The sequence below is a fragment of the Equus quagga genome, chromosome 14, assembly GCF_021613505.1.
Source record: "Equus quagga isolate Etosha38 chromosome 14, UCLA_HA_Equagga_1.0, whole genome shotgun sequence".
NCBI classification, from domain to species: Eukaryota; Metazoa; Chordata; class Mammalia; order Perissodactyla; family Equidae; genus Equus; species Equus quagga.
In genome coordinates, this window is record NC_060280.1 from 64880561 (window position 1) to 64902551 (window position 21991).

A 21991-nucleotide genomic window follows, 5' to 3' on the forward strand; every position below is an offset into this window, starting at 1 on the left:
AAAACTTGCACATAGATGTTTATAGCAGCTTAATTCATAATTGCCAAAACTCGGAAGCAACCAAGATGTCCATCACTGGGTTATGGATAAGGGATAAACAAACTATGGTACATCGGACAATGGAATATTATTCAGCATTAAAAAGAAATGAGCTATCAAGCTATGAAAAGACATAGAGGAACCCTATATGCATATTACTAAGTGAAAGAAGCCAATCTGAAAAGGCTACACACGGTATGAATCCAACTATATGACGTTCTGGAAAAGGCAAAACTATGGAGACAGTAAAAGGATCAGTGGTTGCCAGAGGTTGGGGGGAGGGAGGGATGCATAAGCACAGAGAATTTTTAGGGCAGTGAAACTGCTCTGTATGATGATACTATATTGGTGTATACATGTCATTATACATATGTCCAAGCCCATAGGATGTACAACACCAAGAGTGAGCCCTAATGTAAACTATGGACTTTGCATGATAATGACATGTCAATGTAGGTTGATGGATTGCATTATAACAAGTGTTCTACTTAGGTGCAGGATATTTTGATAGTGGGGGAGGCTATGAGTGTGTGGGGATAGAGGCTATATGGGAACCTTCTATACTTTCCACTCAATTCTGCTGTGAACCTAAAACTGCTCTAAAAAATAAAGTCTATTTTAAAAAAAGAAAGTAAGGAGTGGTAAAGTGCTAAATATTGATGGTCATTAAGATAAAGACTGAGGACATTCAGTTGATTATGACAAGATCACTGGTGACTCCAGCCAGAGCAATCCACTGGATCCCTTCTCTGCTTTCTTTTATAGTAAAATTGGAAAAAGGTGTGTCTATTTCCTTTTCTCAGTTTCCCTTCTATTTCTTTTCTGTTGTATCCACATGAATTAGGCTTTTGCTCCTGTCCCTCCACCAAAGCTGTACATCAAGAGCATCAATGATCTCCATAGTTCTAAACCCAATATTCAGTTCTTAGTTCTCTTATCTGATCTATCAGCAGCACTCCACCCAGCTACTCACTCCCTCTTCCTCGAAACATTTTCTTCACTTGTTTTCTAGGACAGCAGAGTCTGCTTTACCTCACTAGCCATTCCTCTGTGGATCCCTCTTCATTTTCCTGATCTCTGAATACTTGTGTGTTCTAGAGGTTAATCCTTGGACCTCTTCTTTTCTCTATAATCACTGCCTAAAAAAGTGATCTCTCCTCATAGCTTTAAACATTTTCTGGACACCGATGATTCCGAAATGTACATACTTAGCCCACAACTCTCAACTCAGTTACAGTCTCCTATGTTCAACTACACAATATCTCAACTTAGATGTCTGATGGGCATCTCAGACTAACACATCCAAAACATCTCTCCAAAATGTAAGTATTCTTCCCTAGCCATGCCCATCTCAGTTAGCAGTAAATCCATCCTTCCAGTTGCTCAAGCCAAAAACCCTAGAGTTACCTTTAATTACTCTCTTTCTCTCATATCGAATGCAACAGAAATGTTGGAACCAGACTGCCTAGGTTCAAATTCCGGTTTAGCCACTTAACAGCTGTGTTATCTTAAGAAAATTGCTAAATGTCTCCTGGGTTATCACCCATAAAATGGAGGTGACAGTCTTATGTCTCTCAGAGGGCTGTTATAATAAATGTTTGTGAAATGTTTTGAACAGTGCCTGCCACACAGTATGGAGTATCTCTTGAATCTGACCACTTCTTTCCCTCTCCACCTCTCCACCCCAGTCTGGGAACTAGCCACCAAGATCTCTCTCCTGGATTACTGCAAAAGTCTCCTACTAACTGGTCTCCCTCCTTCAGCCCTTGAACCTTTCAACCAATAGAGCAGCCACAGTGATTTCTAAGAAATAAAAGTCACAGTACAATTCTTTGGACTTTTTTGTATGTTTGAAATTTTCCATTAAAAAATTTAGGAAAAAACAGGAGTCAGATTATGTCACTCCTTTGTCAAAACCCTCTGATCCTTTGCATTTCACTCAGAGTAAAAACTAAAACTAAGGTCTTCACATTGACTGACTGGGCCCCAAAGTAAGCTCTTGCCTCTCTGACCTCATCTCTCTTGTCCTGTCTCTCATTCCTTTTGAGCATACAGGCCTCGGTCCTGCTCCTGAAACACTCAAGCGTGCTCCCTGGGGCCTTTGTGCCTGCTGTTCCTCTGCCTGGAAAGCTCCTCCTCAGGCTGCACAGCTCGCTCCCTCACCTCCTTTCAGTCTTTGTTGAAATGTCGCTTATTTAGTGAAGGAGTTCCCTGACCACACTTTTTAAAAAATAACCTCCCACCCACTATCCCCAAACCTCCCTCTCTATTTTATTTTTTTCACAGCACTTATTATCTGACATACTATTAACCCATTAATTCTAAGGGGACTAAAAGTTAAATTGAGTACAAGTTTCACCTATTTATTCTAAAATGCAACGCACTTTGTTGCCAACCCAGTGGACATTTACTCTGTATGTTCTTCCTTAAAATGAAAACATGATTAAGCAAAACTAAACAGACTGCTTACTGCACTGTCTCTAAAATGTTCTTTTCTTACATGCACATAAATGATGATAAAACACTGCAGATTCTGGGTACCTGGTATCTGTTTCCAGGGTTAAATTGTTCCAAGAGCTACTTACTCCATAGCCCACTCATTTAAAAAATACTTCTTTATTTGAGTTGGGGGGATGTCACAGAACTAGGAAATGTAGTAGCAGCAAGACTAAGACGCAAAGCCTGCTTTATCCCTGGTATTTATTGCCACATCGCAATGGGGTCCCAGTAAATGGAAATATTTTCCTGAAAAAGGGTGGGAGACGGAGTGAAGGAGAGGGGTGAAACAGGAATATTTATCACCTTGCCACCATGTAATTCGCCTGATTGTTTACATACATTATTTAATTTAGCCCTCACAGTAATAGCCTTCACAGAACTGTCAGCCATTTACAGATGAGGAAACTCAAGCTCAGACAGACTAAGTAATCTGCCACACAACACTAGCAGCTATGTGCAGAAACTCAGGCAAACTCAGGCAGGGCTATCTGATGCCAAGGCCTGCACACTCTGTTCCTACAGAACCTTACCTCTGGCGGTCCAGTTCAGCAAACTAGAGCTAAGAAAGGTTGTTAAATGGGCCATTTATGCCCCATCACTCAATTCCTGGGATAACTTAGCATGTCTAACTTTCCATAAACCCAATCATAGCTGTGTGCTGGCAACTCTCTTACCTGTGGACATAAAAAATGGGATGCGGAACTTTCCACTCAACACCCGGGCCCGCAGATTCTGCAGTGTGCTTCCATCAAATGGCAGGGCACCGCACACAAGCACATAGAGGACGACTCCAAGGCTCTGCATCCCCAAGAGAGAGTACGGACAATTAATCACATCAGAGGAAGAAACAAAAGAGGCCATTATAGTACGTGTATAAAGATGATGGTGAGTCATGCACAAGATAATGGAACAAACTTTTTATTCTTTTTTAATGAGAAATAATACAGGGCACTGTCAAGGCCAACCATCTTTAGAATACTTAACATTCTTCTTTGCTTCCAGACATTAATTTTGGGTAACATATCTAGAATTTCTCTCAGTACTCATCTCTTATGGAGGAGGCAAGCGGCAACAACAGAAAGAATCTCTGTTCTTGGCAAGGGCACCCATCCAAGCTTGCCCTTGGGGTTTTTTGCAGATGAAAAGGGGCAGTTTGAAATCTATGGCTCAGTTCATAAGACAAGTGCTACAGGAAAGACTCTGCACAAAGAACTGGGAATTCAAAGAACAGGTAATCAAGATCTCAATTCATGGGCAGCATTATGCGCTGTCCAGGATGAGGACAGTCGCCATCAGTCAAGGGTAACTAATGCTATAGAGTGTAAGTGAAGGGAGATACATACCCAGATGTCCACTTTGGGCCCATCATATTCTTTTCCTTCAAAGAGTTCTGGTGCAGCATAGGGAGGGCTGCCACACCAGGTCTTCAGCAGCTGCCCAGGAGTGAAGAGGTTACTGAAGCCAAAATCTAGAAAGGCAAATGAACACAACTCACGTTATCTTAACCCAGCAAATACTAGTTTCTGGTCACTAGTATAAAGGTTCTGAATCATTAAGTTTGAATAGCAAATGTGAAAAGTGAACATTTAGAAATTATATAACCAGTCACTTAAACTTAAAATAATAGTGAAATAGAGATGTGATCGAGCTGGAGTGCAAAAGATATTGGGTGAACTAAAGGAAACACGAGTGGTTTCCGTCAGTAAAACCAGCACTGCCGCCTTCATAAACCTGGACTGAGTGAGGCAAGTGGTACTTATTCCTTTAAAAACAAAAATGAAATTGGATAATGACTGATGTTAAGACCACATCAGAATCAGTAAATATATGTAAGCCTACTCAACCGAACCCAGAATTTTCATATTATTTTTACTTAAGACAAACATATTTATGACCACTAGAGACGCACTGACAAAAAATTAGATAAAGGGACATTATAATCATTAAGGTGGCTTATTCAAAATAAAGAATATGCCATTTATTTACATATTGACCCAAGAATGTTTACATTTTAACTTCAACTCTCTTTGCGCTTCAACTTCCCCTTCTTTTCTCCTCCCACTGCTTTAAGAGAGAGTAGACAGGAGACGGGAGGGGTGAGGTTTGGGAGGAACATGAAGAAAATGAGCAAGGATGGCAGGCCAAAGTATAGAGAGTTGCTGACTTATAAACACTTTTAAGTACATAAATATTTATACGAACAATTTGTATGTAGGACAGGCTAGAACCCCTTCTGCCCAGGCCCCTGCAGTCACAGCATCTGAAATGCTGAGCACCTCCGCACTCTCTCAAACTCCTTCGCTTTCTTAGTTTTACTCTCCTTGCCAACCATCTCCTTTTACTACTTGTTTTTCTTCTTTCCACCCTCTATAGAAGGTGTTTTCTAGTAGGGCATGTACTAATTTTGACTCTTTCCTTGCTTTATATTTTCTCAGGGCTAACTCCTCTGGTCTCACAGATTCCACTATCATTTGTTTGATGATAATTCTCCAAGTGTTATATCTCTGGTCCTGGTACCAAATCTTAAGTTCCTGACATGAATTTCCAATACTTGCCTGGAAAGAAACACCTCCAACTCACCATTTTCCAAAATCAAATCTGCTCTTCCAGTAAAGTTCCCATGTTCACTAATGAATGGCATTACCATATCAGTTAACTGGGAGCAAGGGAGTAATCCTTCTTTTTTCCTTCTTATTTCCCATTTCAAACTGGTAATAAAACTTCTAGGTGGGGTAGAAGTGTGTCTTGAATCCATCTCCTCCTTTCTATTTCCATTCCTGCTATCTCAGTTCATACTCATCATCTCTGACCTACACTGATGCTATTGCTTACCACCTATATCTATTTCATTTTCCTCTCAGCCACCCATTCATAGCACAGTGAATGTTACACAAATCACGTTGTGTTACCTCCTCACTCAAAAATATTTGGTGGCTCCCTCCTCCTTACATAAAAGTTTAAATCTCTTAGCATTGTCATTTCAGGCCCTTCACTACCCAGCTCCACGATACCTTCCAACTTATCCCCAGCCACTCTAGCATAACTAGACTATTCACATCCTGTGTTTACATGCCTTTCTTATGCTGTTTCCTCTCTATGCCAGGCCTCTTCCTTTCCCTTCGACATTTGAAATATCACTTATTTTTTCAAGGCCCAGTCAAATATTGCTTCCTGTATGAAGCCTTAACTAATTTCCACCACAAACACCATGTCAATGGCTTCCTCCTCTGTACTTCCATAGCCTTTGTTTATACCTCTACACCCCAGTTACAACTAACTGTCTTCTAACATATCAGGGACTCGAGAAAGGGTCACTACATTAAACTGCAATAAAATCACTGGGCCAATCCTCTTGTCACCTCCTGGCTACTAGAACCTTCTCATACTGACAGTGGCAGCTGGCCAGCTACTAGGGCCTCTACCTCTTAGCCATCCCTCCTAAGGTTCTAAAATTAACTTAATGATCACAAGGGGCCTAGAGGTCAGGGCCATCACTAGAATCATTACAGCTACTTCTATGAGAAACAGAATACTCTCATTCATCAATGGAAAATAAACGCCCTTCTGTCAAGACTTCCTGGATTTCCCATAAGAAAATTTCCTCTCCCTTCTCTGTACTCCCCTGTATTACTCTGTATTTCTCCTTTATTTTGGATGCATATATACATATCATATCTCCTATTCTAGCTCCTTAAAAGCACCCTCTCTCTCTAGTAGAGATCTACCCCCCAATTTCTTAAAAATACCTTATTCATCTCTGACTCTCATATTACCTAATCTAGTGTTTAAACACAGTAGGTACTTAATAAGTGTTGACTATGAAAGAAACTGCATTTAAAGCTCTACCAACCAATCTACAACTTTTGAAACCCGATAATTTTAATTTACAAGTTAAAGTCTGCATGCTCTGAACTCTATTAAGATTATTCTTAAGAGAATGGGGAGAGGTTGCTAAAAATCCGAACAAATGAGATTCAGCAAAGTAGTTGTCTTGGGAATTATGTAGAAAGAACTCTTATTTATTTTTTATTGGTTTGCAAAGATCTTCATCAGGTCCGTTTCCATGCCTGGCCTTCCTCTGCATAGTGTGGAGGAGAAATACTAACGGATTCTGTAATAACCGACGGACCCTGACGTTAGTGTGATCAGACAGCAGAGTCCAGAAGAGAGAATCAAGGAGCATTTTGTTTGTATTTTGAATGCAGAATGCAACAAGCCAAGCAATGAACTGAAACCAGCTGATTTTAAATTTTCCTTTAAATAAGCAGCTTAAAATATATAGGAAATTTCTGATTTTCAACCACAAATGCGCTATCCACAATTAGTAACCTTTCTACCCTTTTACTCTGCCAGGGAGGGGAAGGCATAAGCTTGTTTATTATATCTACCAAAACAGGAAATCTTTACAAAGGAAACAGTATCAAAGTGAACTATCTTCACTGATGGCTACAGGCTGAGGTTCCTATTAGGTGTTTATCTGAGAAATGAGTATGCAAGAATGAATGGTATGATTAGGGCCTGACAAGTAGAGAGGTCCACATCTGGAGAAGCACCTGCCTCCACAGCACGGTACAGCCAAACAGCTAGCTTCAACAGCTAGATCCAATGACCAACAGCAAGACTGCAATAAGATTCAACAATAAAACCCCCACCTGCTTGCTCTATTTCCTGTTACATACTAAGCAAAACTCCTCTAATCTTGTAAACCTGTCAAGGGCTCTCCCATCATCATTACAAGTATTGTTCTTACTCCTAACTTTAAGGTGTTGCTCATTTAAGCAAAATTTGCTTCTCCCTGCCTGTTATGACATTTTTTTTTTCTCATTAAAGCCAGCTTCCTCTAGTGCATGGTCCTGGGATATCCCAATTCATTCTTCAATGCACCACACCTAACAGGATCTGACCCTCCACCCGCCTTCGATGCATGTCACTGTAAATGGACAGTTCCAGTGACAGCATACTGCTGTCTTATGCTCCGTACTAGTGCCTCTTCACACGTCCTTCACATTCATCTTCACCACTGCTGTGTAGCTTGCAAGTTAAAATTCTGGCTACTTCACTGTCCATTCAGCTCTAACAGAACTTAGTTTCTAAAAATTTAAATTATGGCTATGAGAGAAACCTCAAATTACTAACATATGCCAAATCTGGAACTCATTTTGAAAGTTCAGTTCCTCCTAATCAACACTTCAGGGACTGAATAACCCGGATGGGAAGAATACTTCTCCTTTACTCTCTCAGATGCTTGCATTTGGGAGCATTTTGCTACACATTTTAAGACTGGAAGGAAAACTAAAAGCAGTTAAAATTGAAACCAGTCTGTGTTGGGCTTTTTGGTAGTTTAGGGAAGTAGTAGGACAATGTTGCCGGGATGTGTGGTAGGAAGCAAAGGGGGGATGGGTAGGTGGGGAATAGATGGACATGGACAGAATTACTAAGATTTTTGTTGGTTTTTTAGTTATCTACACATATATACAAGTGAAAAAACTGCAAGATGACCCAACTTGGAAAAGAAAATTCTCATAACAAAATTTAAAGCGATGAGTAAAATAAATGAGAAAAAATTCTTGCTGGCTTGGATCAGAAATGCCGAAGAAGTAGGAAAAGAAAAGCTTTTAGAATTTAAGTTTGATCAGTCACCTTGAACCTAGAAAACAGTATTTCCATTCAATGGGATTATTCATCTTATTTTGGCTTTGTAGCTGTTCTTATTCATAATGTCTTTCATTATTTACTAAAGCTTCTTATTCTTAATGTCTCTTTCACAGTCTCTAAATAAGTTCCTCCACTTCCTCCACTCATGTATACGACATGTATTTACAGAAGCCTCCCAATGGGTAGAGAAATGTGTTGGTTCCTATAAAAGAACCAAAGGCAGAAAAAATACGTTCCCGTAGAAGGACTGAAAAAGGAAGCAGAACTTAGCTGAATGGCTAGGAGCTGAGAAAGCACAGGGAAATGTGAAAGGGCATTCGGAACGGTGGCTGGGGAAGAGCACAGCAAAGGCATGCCAAGTTCAAGCAACAATACAGAGATGGCCCTAGGTATGATGCCAAGTTTGTAAACGTATTTGGCAAGATATCAGATTACACAGTAGCATCAGGCCAGATAAAATATAGCTTTAAATTAGAGAACAAGTACCTCAGACTTCATCCTATGGACCACTGTTTTTCTTACTTTCCTTTTCTGCTTTTTTCCAAAAAATTTTAAATTTTATTAGACTCCAGATACAAAGAATTTGATCAAGAATTAATTATAATCTTTGGTTCATGACACATTCTCACCGTTGTTCCACTCACGACACACTTTTATTTAGATTTTTTTTCCTACAGCCCTATTTAGATATATTTCATATTCTGTAAAATTCACCCATTTAAAGTGCACTGTTTAGTGATTTTTAGTATATTCATAGTTGTACAACCATTACCTCAATCAATTTTAGAACGTTTTCATCATCCCAAAAAGCAACCCTATACCAATTAGCAGACACTCCCCATTTCCCCCCTCAACTCTCCCACCAACACCCCAGCCCTTGGCAATCACTAATCAACTTTCTGTCTCTATGGATTTGTCTATTCTGGACATGTCACATAAAAGGAATCATACAATATGTGGTCTTTTGTGACTGGCTTCTTTCACTTAGCATAATCTTTTCAAGGTTTGTCCCTGTTGTAGCATGTATCAGTAGTTCTTTTCTTATTGCTGAAGAATATTCCTTTGTATGGATATACCTCACTTTATTTATCCATTCATCAGCTGATAGATATTTAGGTTGTTTCTACTTTTTGGTACTATGAATAATGCCGCTATAAACATTCATGTAAGTTTTTTTGTGGATGTATGCTTTCATTTCTCTTGGGTATATATCTAGGAGTGGAATTGCTAGGTCATATGGTATAGTAATTCCATGTTTAACCTTTTTGAGGAAGTGCCCAAACTGTTATTCAAAGTGGCTGCACCACTTACGTTCCCACCAATAATATACAAGGGGTTCCAATTTCTCCATGTCCTTGTCAACACTTATTACTTTTTGTCTTTTTTTAAATTACAACCATCCTAATGGGGTGATGTGGTATCTTACTATGGTTTTGACTTGCATTTTCCTGACGGCTAATGATGTTGAACGTCATTTCATGTGCTTATTGGCCATTTGTATTCTTCTTTGGACAAACGTCTATTCAAATCTTTTGCCCATTTTTAAATTGAGTTGTCTTTTATTTATTCTCTGGATATAAGTCCATTGATAGGATTTCACAAATGTTTTCTCTCATTCTGTGGGTTGTCTTTTCTCTTTCTTGATAGTGTCCTTTGATGCACAAAAGTTTTAAATTTTGATGAAGTCCAGTTTATCAAAATTTTCTTTTGTCACTTACACATCTGGTGTCATATCTAAGAAACTATTCCCTAACCTAAAGTCATGAATATTCACCCATGTTTTCTTCTACAAGTAGTTATTTTTAGTAATGCAATGAGCATCCCCAAACCTACTATCCAAATGAAAAACCCACTCTCTTGATAATTACTTACATCTAATTATAAGCACCACCCATCCCATCCCTTGTCTCCTCTCCAACCACTGATTTTCAACCCTGTCCATACATCAGAATCACCAGTGTACGGTCGTGTGCCGTATAATGACATTTCAATCAACAACGGACTGCATATACGACTGTGGTCCCATAAGATTAGCACCATAAAGCCTAGGTGTGTAGTAGGCTGTACCATCTAGGTCTGTGTAAGTGCACTCTATGATGTTTGCACAATGACAAAATAACCTAACGACACATTTCTCGGAATGCATCCCTGTAGGGACCAGCCCAGTGGCACAGCGGGTAAGTGCGCACGTTCCGCTTCTCGGCAGCCTGTGGTTCGCCGGTTCGGATTCTGGGGGCGGACATGGCACCACTTGGCACGCCATGCTGTGGTAGGCGTCCCACGCATAAAGTAGAGGAAGATGGGCACGGATGTTAGCTCAGGGCCAGGCTTCCTCAGCAAAAAAGAGGAGGACTGGCAGTAGTTAGCTAAGGGCTAATCTTCCTCAAAAAAAAAAAAAAAAAGAAATGCATCCCTGTCATTAAGCAAGGTATTTGCAGTGATCCATAAACCTTACTTTAGACTTACTAGATGTCGAAGAAATAAGTTAGACATCTGAATGTAAACAAACAAAACATAATTCTTTCTGAAGAGATTTGAGAACCATTCTTAGAGGCAAGGAGGAGTCGTTGGCACTTTCGAAGCAGGCAGATGATATTGTAAAATACCTGACAGCAAGACTAGACTACGTATGAGGTGAGCTGAAGGCCTGTGATAAAGTAGAAGTAGTGAAAATGAGAAACACAATTCAAAAAACATTTTAAAAAATGACTGGACAGTACTTGAGGACAGGCCGAATACATGAGATGAAAAGGAGGGAAAAGTAGAGAGCATGACCATGCATGTCTGGGCAGATGAAAGACTCAAGGAAGGCAGAAGTTGGTTTGGAAAGAAAAAGGTATATTTTTTTGTTATGCCTTGAGTTTAAGAAGGTGAGAAGAAATTCAAGTGGAGATGTTCTGAGGAATTGAGTTCTGGTAATGAATGGATACATTGTGAAAGAATAAGAGAAAAAGGGATGGCTGGGAATTAAGGCTTTGGAAACACCCATAGGGACCTCCTCTTCCATAGGTGCAGGAATAGAAAGAGGACAAGCAAAAAGGAAAGAGAAAAGGTGATTTTCTTCTTGAAGAAAATTAGGAAAATATAATTACAAGAACAAAGTTGAGAGAAGAAAAGCATTTCAAAGAGGGAAAAGGTGGTCTGCAGTATCCATACAATGTCACCCAAGTACTACACAACTTTTACCTGGGGAAAACTATGATAACATAATTACTCTAGATTAGAAATGGTATAGTTTCCCCTCAGAATTTTTGTTAGTTTATTTTAAAGAAATGCTAAGTCGTAGGAATGGACTACAAACATAATCCAGATGCATTCTGAATGATCCAGAATGTCATGTTGTGAATAAAATAAAGCACTTCTTACCAAGTTTGACGACAACCAACCAATAATAATTCTCAACTATGAGGAAATTCATTCAGGATACTTCTTTCAGAAATGGAGAAGGTGGCCAAGCAGCTGACGGGCAAGAACCCTGGAGGGAGTCAGGTACCCTGGGAAGCCCGAGAACTGGCCCGTCCGGGAGTCACTTCTCCCAGGGCAGCCGGTTTCTCATTTGCGCAGCACTCTGAATTTTATGGCATACAGTAAACAGATAAATTTGAAGGGACACTTTGTCGAGTGCTGTTATTACCTCACTGAGATGAGCATTACTTGTGTTGGTCTGGGAAAGTGAGGTTCATTAAGTAACATGCGCAAATTTAAAGTTTAAACAAAATTACCACCGAGGCCCGGCCTCTGATGCTGGCCTGCACGTCCTCAAAGCCCTCACCCACGCTGCGCTGTCACGCTTCATACACGTTTATACCGAGGTAAATGCACAGCCCACAACCATTTTGTTTACTTGGTTACTACAGCCCAAATCCCTTAGTTACTAGAGTCTACTGTTTTTCATTTTATTCTTAACTGGCAACCCTCTGCTCTGCTTATGTAATTCCCTAGGGCATATAGTGCTTGAGGAATACTGAGTGTTTACAAGTTTCTTTAAAAACAGTGCATTGAAAAGAATGGTAGGCACTGTGTATCAGGGGGAAAAGGATAACTTTTCCAATAAATGGCATAGGAACAACTGGTTGCCCACATGGAAAAAAATTAAACAGGACACCTCCCTCACTTATATCCTAAAATCAATTCCAGGTGGATCACAGACTCAATGTAAAAGGTAAAACTACAAAGTTTTCATAAAATAATAAAGGAGAATATCTTTATAGCCTCAGGGGATGGAAAGATTTCCTAAACAAGAAACAAAAAGCACTAATCATAAAGGAAAAAGTGGTAAATTTGGTTACATTAAAAATATACTAAAATCTCTATTCATTGAAAGACGTTTTAAAGAGAGTGAAATGAGAAACCACAAAATGAGAGAAGATATCTGTAACACATAAAACAAAGACTCATAACCTTACTGCTGAAACAAAAACTCCTATAAATCAACAAGCCATGCAACCCAGTAGAAAAATGGGCAAAAGACTTATTTAAGCAGAAATTTCACAAAGAAGGTCAACAGACATAAAAAGGAGCTCAACCTCATTATTAAAGAGAAAAATTAAAAAACTAATACCACAATGAGATAACCATTACACTCACCTGAATGACAAAAATTACCAAGCACAGTAACACCCAGCACGGGGAGGACACACAGGAAAGGGAGCGCTCGCACACTGGACGCCAGCGTGGCAGTTTTAAGTGAAAGCTGAAAACAGACTGTATGACCCAACAACCGCACTCCTGGGCTTATATTTTTAAATGTTGAAAACTGTGCAATAATGTGTAAGAGTGTACCAGGATAAATGTTTAAGAATGTTTTGCAACTGTTAGTAAGAGCTCCAAACTGAAAGCAATCCAAATGTCCATCTGTAGACACAATTCTTGTGGCAGATTCATATCGTGGAATACTACACAGAAATAAAAGTGAATAAATCACAGCTAAACAAACATGGGTAAATCTCGCAAACATAAGTGTTGTGGGAAATAAGACACAACATAATATGTTCAGTATGATTCCATTCATACATAGTTCAAAAACAAGCAAACTATATTAAGGATGGGCTCACTGCACATTATATTCAATATAAACAGCATCCCTTGGAGCAAAACTCCTGAGGGACGCATTAGACAGGTGGGAAAACTACTTGAAAGAAAAACCTCTTAAGCAAAGCAAGTAAGTGATGAACATGAAAATCAAGACAGTGATTACCTCTTGGGAAAAGGATGAGGTTGTGATGGGGGCGTGGTCTGGGCTGATGAAATTATTTATTTCTTGATCTAAGTGGCAAGTGCACAGGTGTTTGCTTTATAGTGATTCATTAAACTGTACGTATACGGTAAGGGTACATTTAAAAAAAATTTTTTTAAGTTTTTCCTTTTTCTCCCCAAAGCCCCCCGGTACATAGTTGTACATTTTTAGTTGTGGGTCCTTCTAGCTGTGGATGCGGGACGCTGCCTCAGCGTCACTTGATGAGCAGTGCCATGTCCGCATCCAGGATCCGAACTGGTGAACCTCTGGGCCGCCGAAGTAGAGCGCGCAAACTTAACCACTCGGCCACGGGGCAGGCCCCCAAGTAAGGGTGCCTTTCTTTGTATGTACATAATACCTCATAATAAGCAAAGAAAAAAAGCGAAAATAATAGGATCCCTTTCTCCCCTACTCCATTTCTTGCCATTCAGGGCCCTTTCGCTGGGATCTAAGCTCCACTATCATCAGCGCTCAGGAAGGCAGGGATCAGGCTGTTTTTCTCACCACTGCTTTCCTGGCCCCTAGAACTGGCAGAAGAGAAGGCACTCAATAAATATCCTTCAAATGACCCACTGGTTAACTAAGAACAGAGAGGAAGGGAGATAAAGAGGAAACATGAGTGAAGTAAAAAAAGGAAATAAGTGAGTACTGAGAGCAGCCCTCACTGAACAGCTAAGAGGGGAGGAACTAGGAGCTCTGCTGAAACAGGGATCCCACTGAAGTGTGTGTTGAAAACAGCAATAACCGTATATGAAGAACAGCCAACTATGAAGACTTTCTATACAATGATAAAGTTTACAGTTGCAGTTAAGTACAATTTAAAAGAATATTGTAATGATATGTACAATCACTGTCACAATATAATGGCAATTAGTTATAAATGATAAGCGGTTCACAACATTAAAAATATAAGTATTACTCTTATACTAACAAAATAACTATTTCTCAGTAACACATATTAAGAGACAAAGATAGCATACCTTATGCTATGGTCTGAACATTTGTGTCCCCGTCCAACTCCTGCTGAAATGCTAACCTCCACTGTGAGGGTATTAGAAGGGGAGCTCTGGGAGCTGAGTAAGTCATGAGGCTGCAGCCCTCACCAATGGAATGAGCGCCTTGTCAAAGAGGCTCCAGGACTCCTGGAGCTCTAGCCCCTTCCACCACGTGAGGACACAGGGAGCAGGCACTGGCTATGAACCAGGGAGATGCCTTCACCAGAACCAACCATGGGGGTGCCTTGATCTTGGACTTTCCAGCCTCCAGAACTGTGAGCAATACATTTCTGTTGTTTACAAGTGGCCCAGTCTGTGGTATTCTGTTATTGTAGCCCAAATGGACTAAGACATGTTATTTACAAATAATTTAAAAATTCCTTTTTGTCTATAATGTCACTGTCTTCCCTAATTGAACAAGAGCTTCTAACAAAGAATAACACTAAAGAGATTTAGATTTTCCTTCTTTTCCTTTAATATGTCCAATTCAAGGCAAACAGGTTCGGTAAACTAGCAAGTCAAAAAGCAAGGATGTGCAGAAGAAAGAGAAAAAAAACAAAACTAAAAGACTTGGATGGTAAAACAAAAACAAAACTGGGCAACTAAGAATTGAAATAATTTTGGCAAATCTTTCAGATAAATAATCTTAACTCTCCCCTAACTTCTTAGAACATTTAAAAAATGATCATAACCTTTTAATTCTTCAAATCCCATCAGTAACAAGCCAGTGAATGGACAGAGTCTAATCATTTCTTTAAAACTACATGCACTTTGTATTCAGAACTATCTTCTTTCCGTTTTCCAGAACTAACATCATCCCAAGGAATACTGGAGTGCTGTGCTGCCCCAGCCCAGTCAGCGTGGGGTCATTCTAATTAGGGGACATAAGTAAAATAAACTACACTATCATAAGCTAAAGTTAGGTCACGTGGCTCAAGATGAAGCGCAGTATCAGGCCAGACACTGGTGCAATAAAAAGGAAAAAACACAAGAATGACAACTTCAACACAAGTAAAAAACAAGAACAAAATATAACATGGAAACTTAAGGCAAAGGATAGAATAGATTCAGCGTATGTTCAAAGGTTGAGTATACACACTTTGTAGTTTTGAAGTACACTAATAAATGCCAAAGAAAGGAGAGGGGAGTGCTAACACCAAAGCCCTACGAAGAATTTCTGTGCTCTCCTAACAACAGAAAGATTAAGTAAAGAATGGTATACCTACTGGATATACAATCATTAAAAATGATTATATGGAGCACCATGAGGAAAATATTTGATATAATACAAAGGATAAAAACTGCATATAAAATTGTTTATCACTAATTATAATTATGAAAAACATATACAGCAAAAAAAACCCCAAAAGAAAGGCTTTCAAAATAGAGATACTTTTGGAGGTGGGATCCCAGTTCAAATATTTAAAAATCTTTCATTGTTGTTTAAATTTCCTATAGCATCCTTATATTATTCTATAATTAAGTTTTTATTTTAAATATAAAGACTTTAAAATATCATCCTGAATAATAAGAACTAAAACATTGAGCAGTTATTTTCAGAAAATTCTCAGGTACAAAGCAGCCCATAAAGATACTTTATATCCATTACTGTTTATTTATTGGTAATGGGAAAGATTTGCAACCTACAGATTCAACATAAAAATGATAAATATTCTAAAGAGTTACCGAAGAAAAGGGAGAAAGAACAGAAGAAACTGGTTAAGATGGATACTTCACACCCACACAGCAGAAGCCATAGGGGCGGAGCTGCTCTCTTCATGTGGCCTGTAGTCATTTATTTCTCCTCTCATAAGTGGCTCCTACCATAATTTGCTAAAGTCTCTTTTCCAACCCCCAACACCCTGGTTGCTTAGCATTTGTCTGCAGGCTGAAATGGTATCTTATATCCTTTTCTCTTAACACAGAGCAGCAGACTTTAATTTGAACCGTATGTCTGTCTTCTCGAGATGGTTTAAATACCAGAGCTTTACTATCAATTTTGAGACTTGAAATTCTTTGTTCTAGGCAAGATCAGCAGCCTGGGGCCATATAGGGTAGTGATATCATATGCTTAAAAGTAAGTGTCTCATCAACCGGAGATGTGTCTGTGGTAAGGGGAAAGAAGGAAAACAGTGGCACTAATTTAAAAATCCGGACAACTGCAACAGGAAATTTTCTTATTTGGTCCACCACTTCAGAGCAATACCCTTGACTTCGTTTTCGGCTGGCCAAGGAGCCATCCAAAGCAGATGTAAACAGATTAGGCACAGCCTGTAGCCAGTTCCACTGTTCACAGTGTCTGTTAAGGCAATACAGCACAGCTATAACTCACAGCTAACCCCTCCAAGAGTAACGTGTGCTTCATTTCCTTGCTGTTGTAAGTAAACAGCTTGTAAGTAGGAAAAAAGTGAAGTGGGAAAATATTTATATATCCTGAATAAACAACCTCACCAGAAAACACTGTGACAAGATCCTTCGTGTTTTTTGTTTGTTTTTTTTGAGGAAGATTAGCCCTGAGCTAACTACTGCCAGTCCTCCTCTTTTTGCTGAGGAAGACTGGCCCTGAGCTAACATCCGTGCCCATCTTCCTCTACTTTATATATGTGGGATGCCTACCACAGCATGGCGTGCCAAGCGGTGCCACGTCCGCACCCAGGATCTGAACCGCCGAACCCAGGGCCGTCAAGAAGCGGAACGTGCGCACTTAACCGCTGCGCCACAGGGCCGGTCCCCCCTTCATGTTTTAAAATCTGAAAGCTTCTGAGGACTCATAGCCTCAGTACGGCACTTGCAGTTAGAAATAAACACCAAGAACAGAAATAGTTTGGCCCTTGATTAAATTCTCAATGAACTAGGAGTAGGGGAGAACAAGCTGTCAGGTGTTCTTGCTAGAAATGACTCAAAGAACCAAAGATCAACACCCACGTGAGAACACTATATAAACAGGATTTAGACTGCTGTATGAACTTACATTGCACAGACAAGGAACTAATCTTGCTTTTCCTATACATATTACTAAGCTTCGAAATCATGTGGTCCAAAAGCTTTTTTGGAATTGAATAAAACAAGAGTCAACTGTATGGATGTCAGAACTATGGCAGTGACGAAGGATGAGTCTCAAAGTTCCCAGGAGTCGCTGTATTAGTTCACTCTTAAAAATGGATCTTGGGAAGTCCTCAGTGTTTAGCAATTACTCCAACCCCTGGCTGAACTTCCTGACTAGGAGCTAATAGAGAAGTAATGCCAAAAACTACTGACTCATAGCCTGAGCATTTATACACAAGATAAATTCCTTCGTGGGAAAAAAAAAATCAAGTAATCAGCTTATTTGCAGGAGTGGGTGTTGGTTTCGCTTAAGAAACCAGGGGAGGTCAGAATTGGAGGAAGAGAGAGGGTAATACTGATAAGATTGAATGAATGTATCTACCTTTTTGCAAAGGTATTAGAGAAGTATTATAGTCCTATTTTGTTGCAGCTGCTGCTATTACACCATTTATGGGGCTGCTTCCACATCCATCACTTAGCCTTAGCCATCTCCTGACCCTCCCCAGCTCTACAGTATGATCATTATCTGTGTGGAAAGTGAAAGTTTAAAAACAAAAATGCTGGGCCAGCATTACATTGGCATTTTCAATGAATGACTTACGCATTTTCCCCCAAAGCTTTAAAATATCTTAGCAGTTAGAATCACTGAACTCAGCTATTTTGAAACGAGGTAATAAACCAATCCCCTCCACTCTATTATAGATAGCACTACCCCAACCCTTCTCACAAAAACTCTCCCCAATATATGATGTTTTCATCAAACTTAGTTGAGCCGGAGGCCGGCCCGGTGGAACAGCGGTTAAGTCCGCACGTTCCGCTTCTTGGTGGCATGCGCTTCACCAGTTCGGATCCCGGGTGTGGACATGGCACCGCTTGACAAAAGCCATGCTGTGGTAGGCGTCCCACATATAAAGTAGAGGAAGATGGGCATGGATGTTAGCTCAGGGCCAGTCTTCCTCAGCAAAAAGAGGAGGATTGGCAGCAGTTAGCGGCGGGCCAATCCTCCCCCCCCCCCCCCCGCCCCAAGGAAAAAAAAACTTAGTTGAGCAGCTGTATAAAAAACAACTTGTAATGAAACACTTTCCATAAGACCTGCAAACAATAGTCAGTGGAATTATTGAAAACATTAATGCATACCATGATAGTCATGATTCTAAATCACATCAATCATTTAATCAGGTAAGTTTCTAACACTGACAGGTGAGCATCCTATACAAATTTTAGTGTGCCTTTTATGGGCCATGAAGAATCAAAGTCCCCTTAAAGTCTCAACAGAAACTGAAGACAGCAAATGGAAACAGAGTATATAGGCATAACAACAACATTTTCCAAATTAAAAATTAACACAGATAGTCTGATACGTAGAAGCCTGGAGAATAGAAGATATGATTATCATATAAGAAGTTGCAAGGTGTCACCTAGAAATTAAGAGCAGGTAGCAAAATACTCCCTTAGGTTAAAGAATAAACATAACTTGAGGCCTGGACCAGTGGTGTAGTGGTTAAATTTGCGCACTCCACTTCAGCAGCCCGGGGTTCACGGCTTCAGATCCCCAATGCGGACCCAGCACTGCTCATCAAGGCATGCTGTGGCGGCATCCCACATAACAGAGAGGAAGACTAGCACAGATGTTAGCTCAGCGACAATCCTCCTCAAGCAAAAGGAGGAAGATTGGCAACAGTTGTTAGCTCAGGGCCAATCTTCCTCACCAAAACAAAAAAGAATAAACATAATTCAAATAAGAGCAAACATCTGAAAAGTAACCCACCTGAAAGGTAACATGTAAATACCATACTAGGAGTAGGGTATTCCTGAAGTTTCTGAGGGACACCTACAGCTTCCTCGGCACAAGGTGAACAAGATACACCTGGTCTCTGCCCCAGGGAGAAGACTAGTCCCAGGCGGAGGTACACAACCACATGGGTAACTAAATAATTATAAGCATCAGATGAGTTCCAGGGAAAAGTTCACGGGCAACTGTACATAACAGAAGAAGGGAGCTTTCCTGAAGAAAAGCCCCTCAAGAGTTCACAGAATCTTGCGATCTGTTCAAGAAAACCAAGGTTCTACTTGGACTAGAACGGAAACCTATTTAACTGTATGGATAGACAGGATTTTCTAACTTTTTTGACTCACAAACTCCTTTCAAAGGAGTATACTACCTTAAAAACCTCCCAAGAAAGAAACTTTAATAATAAATTTGTCATTTTTGTATGATTTATGATAAGGAAGTAACTTTAGGTTTCATTTTACATTAGTACATTACTAAAACTTGATTTACAAGCTCATTATAGGCCCAGCCCGGTGACCGAGTGGTTAAAGCTCTGTGTGCTCCACTTTGGCGGCCTGGGTTCACGGGTTTGGATCCGGGCACGGACCTACTCCGCTCAGCAACCACGCTGTGGAGGCGTCCCACATACAAAAAAAATAGAGGAGAATCGGCACGTATGTTAGCTCAGGGCTAATCTTCCTCAAGCCAAAAAAGAGGAGGATTGGCAGCAGATGTTAGTTCAGGGATGTTTATATTTTTATATTAAAAAAACTAAGTAAAAAATTTCATTATAAATATTATTTAAGAAAAATTCATATTTTCCCATTTTATAAGTGACTCACTAATTTATTTAAATTATCTAAGAAAAAGTGTTAACTTAAAATTGATATGTCAGGTTTAGTTTGGAAGCCACATATATATTGAGATTATAACATCTAAAATAGCCAAAAACTTTTCATGACCTGGTATTTGGAATGTTCACATTTTTGAACCTAAAAAACAAACTTGTTTATCTGAATTCTTTTCTTTTCTTTTCTTTTCTTTTTTTGCTGAGGAAGATTTGCCCTGAGCTAACATCTGCTACCTATCTTCCTCTTTTTGTATGTGAGCTGCTGTGACAGCATGGCCACTGACAGACAAGTGGAGTAGGTCCAAGCCCTGGAACTGAACCGGGGCCGATGAAGTGGTGTGTGTAGAACATAACCACTAGGCCACCAGGGCTGGCCCTATCTGAATTATTTTCATGTTTTGTTTTTAAATGATGAAATGAATAAGCAAGTCCAGCACTTCTGTGCAAGTAATACACTATGTATGTGGATAGTGTTTATTCCCAATAAAGCAACCTAGATATTACACACGTTTGTGTTTGTGTGTGTGTGTGTGTGTGTGTGATAAAATTTTGGCTTTTGAAGTCCTAGAAACATCTTGATGTGTTATATAAGAACTGTGATCAAATAAAGACAATTCATGAATTTGGTAAAGTTTGTCTTGAGGCATTGTAGAATTATTTTTATCTTAATTAACTTGAATTTTAACAAGTATTCCTTATGCTTTATATTGCCCAATAGTCCATTATAGATGTAAATTTAAATTTAACAAAACATGATGAAAAACTGCACGCTGGTCGAAACTATCATGGTAACCAACTACTTCAACTGAGCAATACATGGACGACTGAGGCCTAAGCGTGCTCACTAGCTTCCCGCTAACAGGCAGACTCACTTGATTTACACTCAGGGGCTCTCAGACTGGGGGGAGACCTAACTCACTGCTTCATTTATTGACTTCTAAACAACGGAAAAGGCAAGAGAAGTCATTATCACTTTCTGTGACATGAATGTCCTGGAACACTGAGAACCTCTAAGGATTCAGAAAATCACCGGCTGGGAAAAGATAGTGTACACTAGCTGAGGTGTTAAATTAAGGGTGGTCTGGGTGTGGCCTGAGCAAGGAGTAGTCAAAGACCACACATATCAGGATGTTTTTTAATGACCAGATGAAAAACTCTTCAGGATCTTACAAGTCCTTTTGTTCTGAATCTATGCCTACCACTAGCTAACTGGGTTTTTCTCAGTTTGACACTAGGAAAGCAGATATAAATATTATACTCATTCTCTTATGACTTTAAGAGAACTGATAATAGTCAGTCTCAGGATTTATAAAAATTAGAACCAGATTCTGGACTAATGGGGACTCTTACTAATATTCTGCCACTTAGAGAAGGCCTGCCTAAGAAAGCAGTCTCCAGGGCAGGCCCGGTGGTGCAGTGGTTAAGTGCGCATGTTCCGCTTCTTGGCGGCCTGGGGTTCGCCAGTTCGGATCCCGGGTGTGGACATGGCACCACTTGGCATGCCATGCTGTGGTAGGCGTCCCACATATAAAGTAGAGGAAGATGGGCATGGATGTTAGCTCAGGGCCAGGCTTCCTCAGCAAAAAAAGAGGAGGACTGGCAGTAGTTAGCTCAGGGCTAATCTTCCTCAAAAAAAAAAAAGAAATCAGTCTCCATTGTGGTGATCATTTCACAATATATACAAATATCAAATCATTATATTGTACACCTGAAACTAATATTATGTCAATTAAATCTCAATAATAAAAAAAAAGTGATAAAGAAGTTTTGGATGCACTCAAAAAAAAGAACTCAGTCTCACTCTTTTTGACATCTCCTCCATTTTAACAGTTTCTATGAACTTTACACAATACGATAAAGACTTCTTCAGAGTCTGAATGAAAAATACTCTGGATGATTTG

The 21991-nt window shown here is 39.7% G+C and overlaps 1 protein-coding gene across 4 annotated transcripts in view; it reads right to left on the bottom strand.

Annotated features, from left to right (window-relative positions):
• Window positions 1-21991, bottom strand: part of SIK3 (SIK family kinase 3) — a 239746-nt gene that overhangs the window by 45064 nt on the left and 172691 nt on the right. For all 4 annotated transcript variants that reach the window (XM_046684959.1, XM_046684958.1, XM_046684956.1 and 1 more), the window contains 2 exons: window positions 3882-4006; window positions 3213-3336 (listed from right to left, as the gene is read on the bottom strand). In XM_046684959.1, coding sequence (XP_046540915.1) covers window positions 3213-3336; window positions 3882-4006 — 249 coding nt within the window. The remainder of the gene's footprint in view (window positions 1-3212; window positions 3337-3881; window positions 4007-21991) is intronic.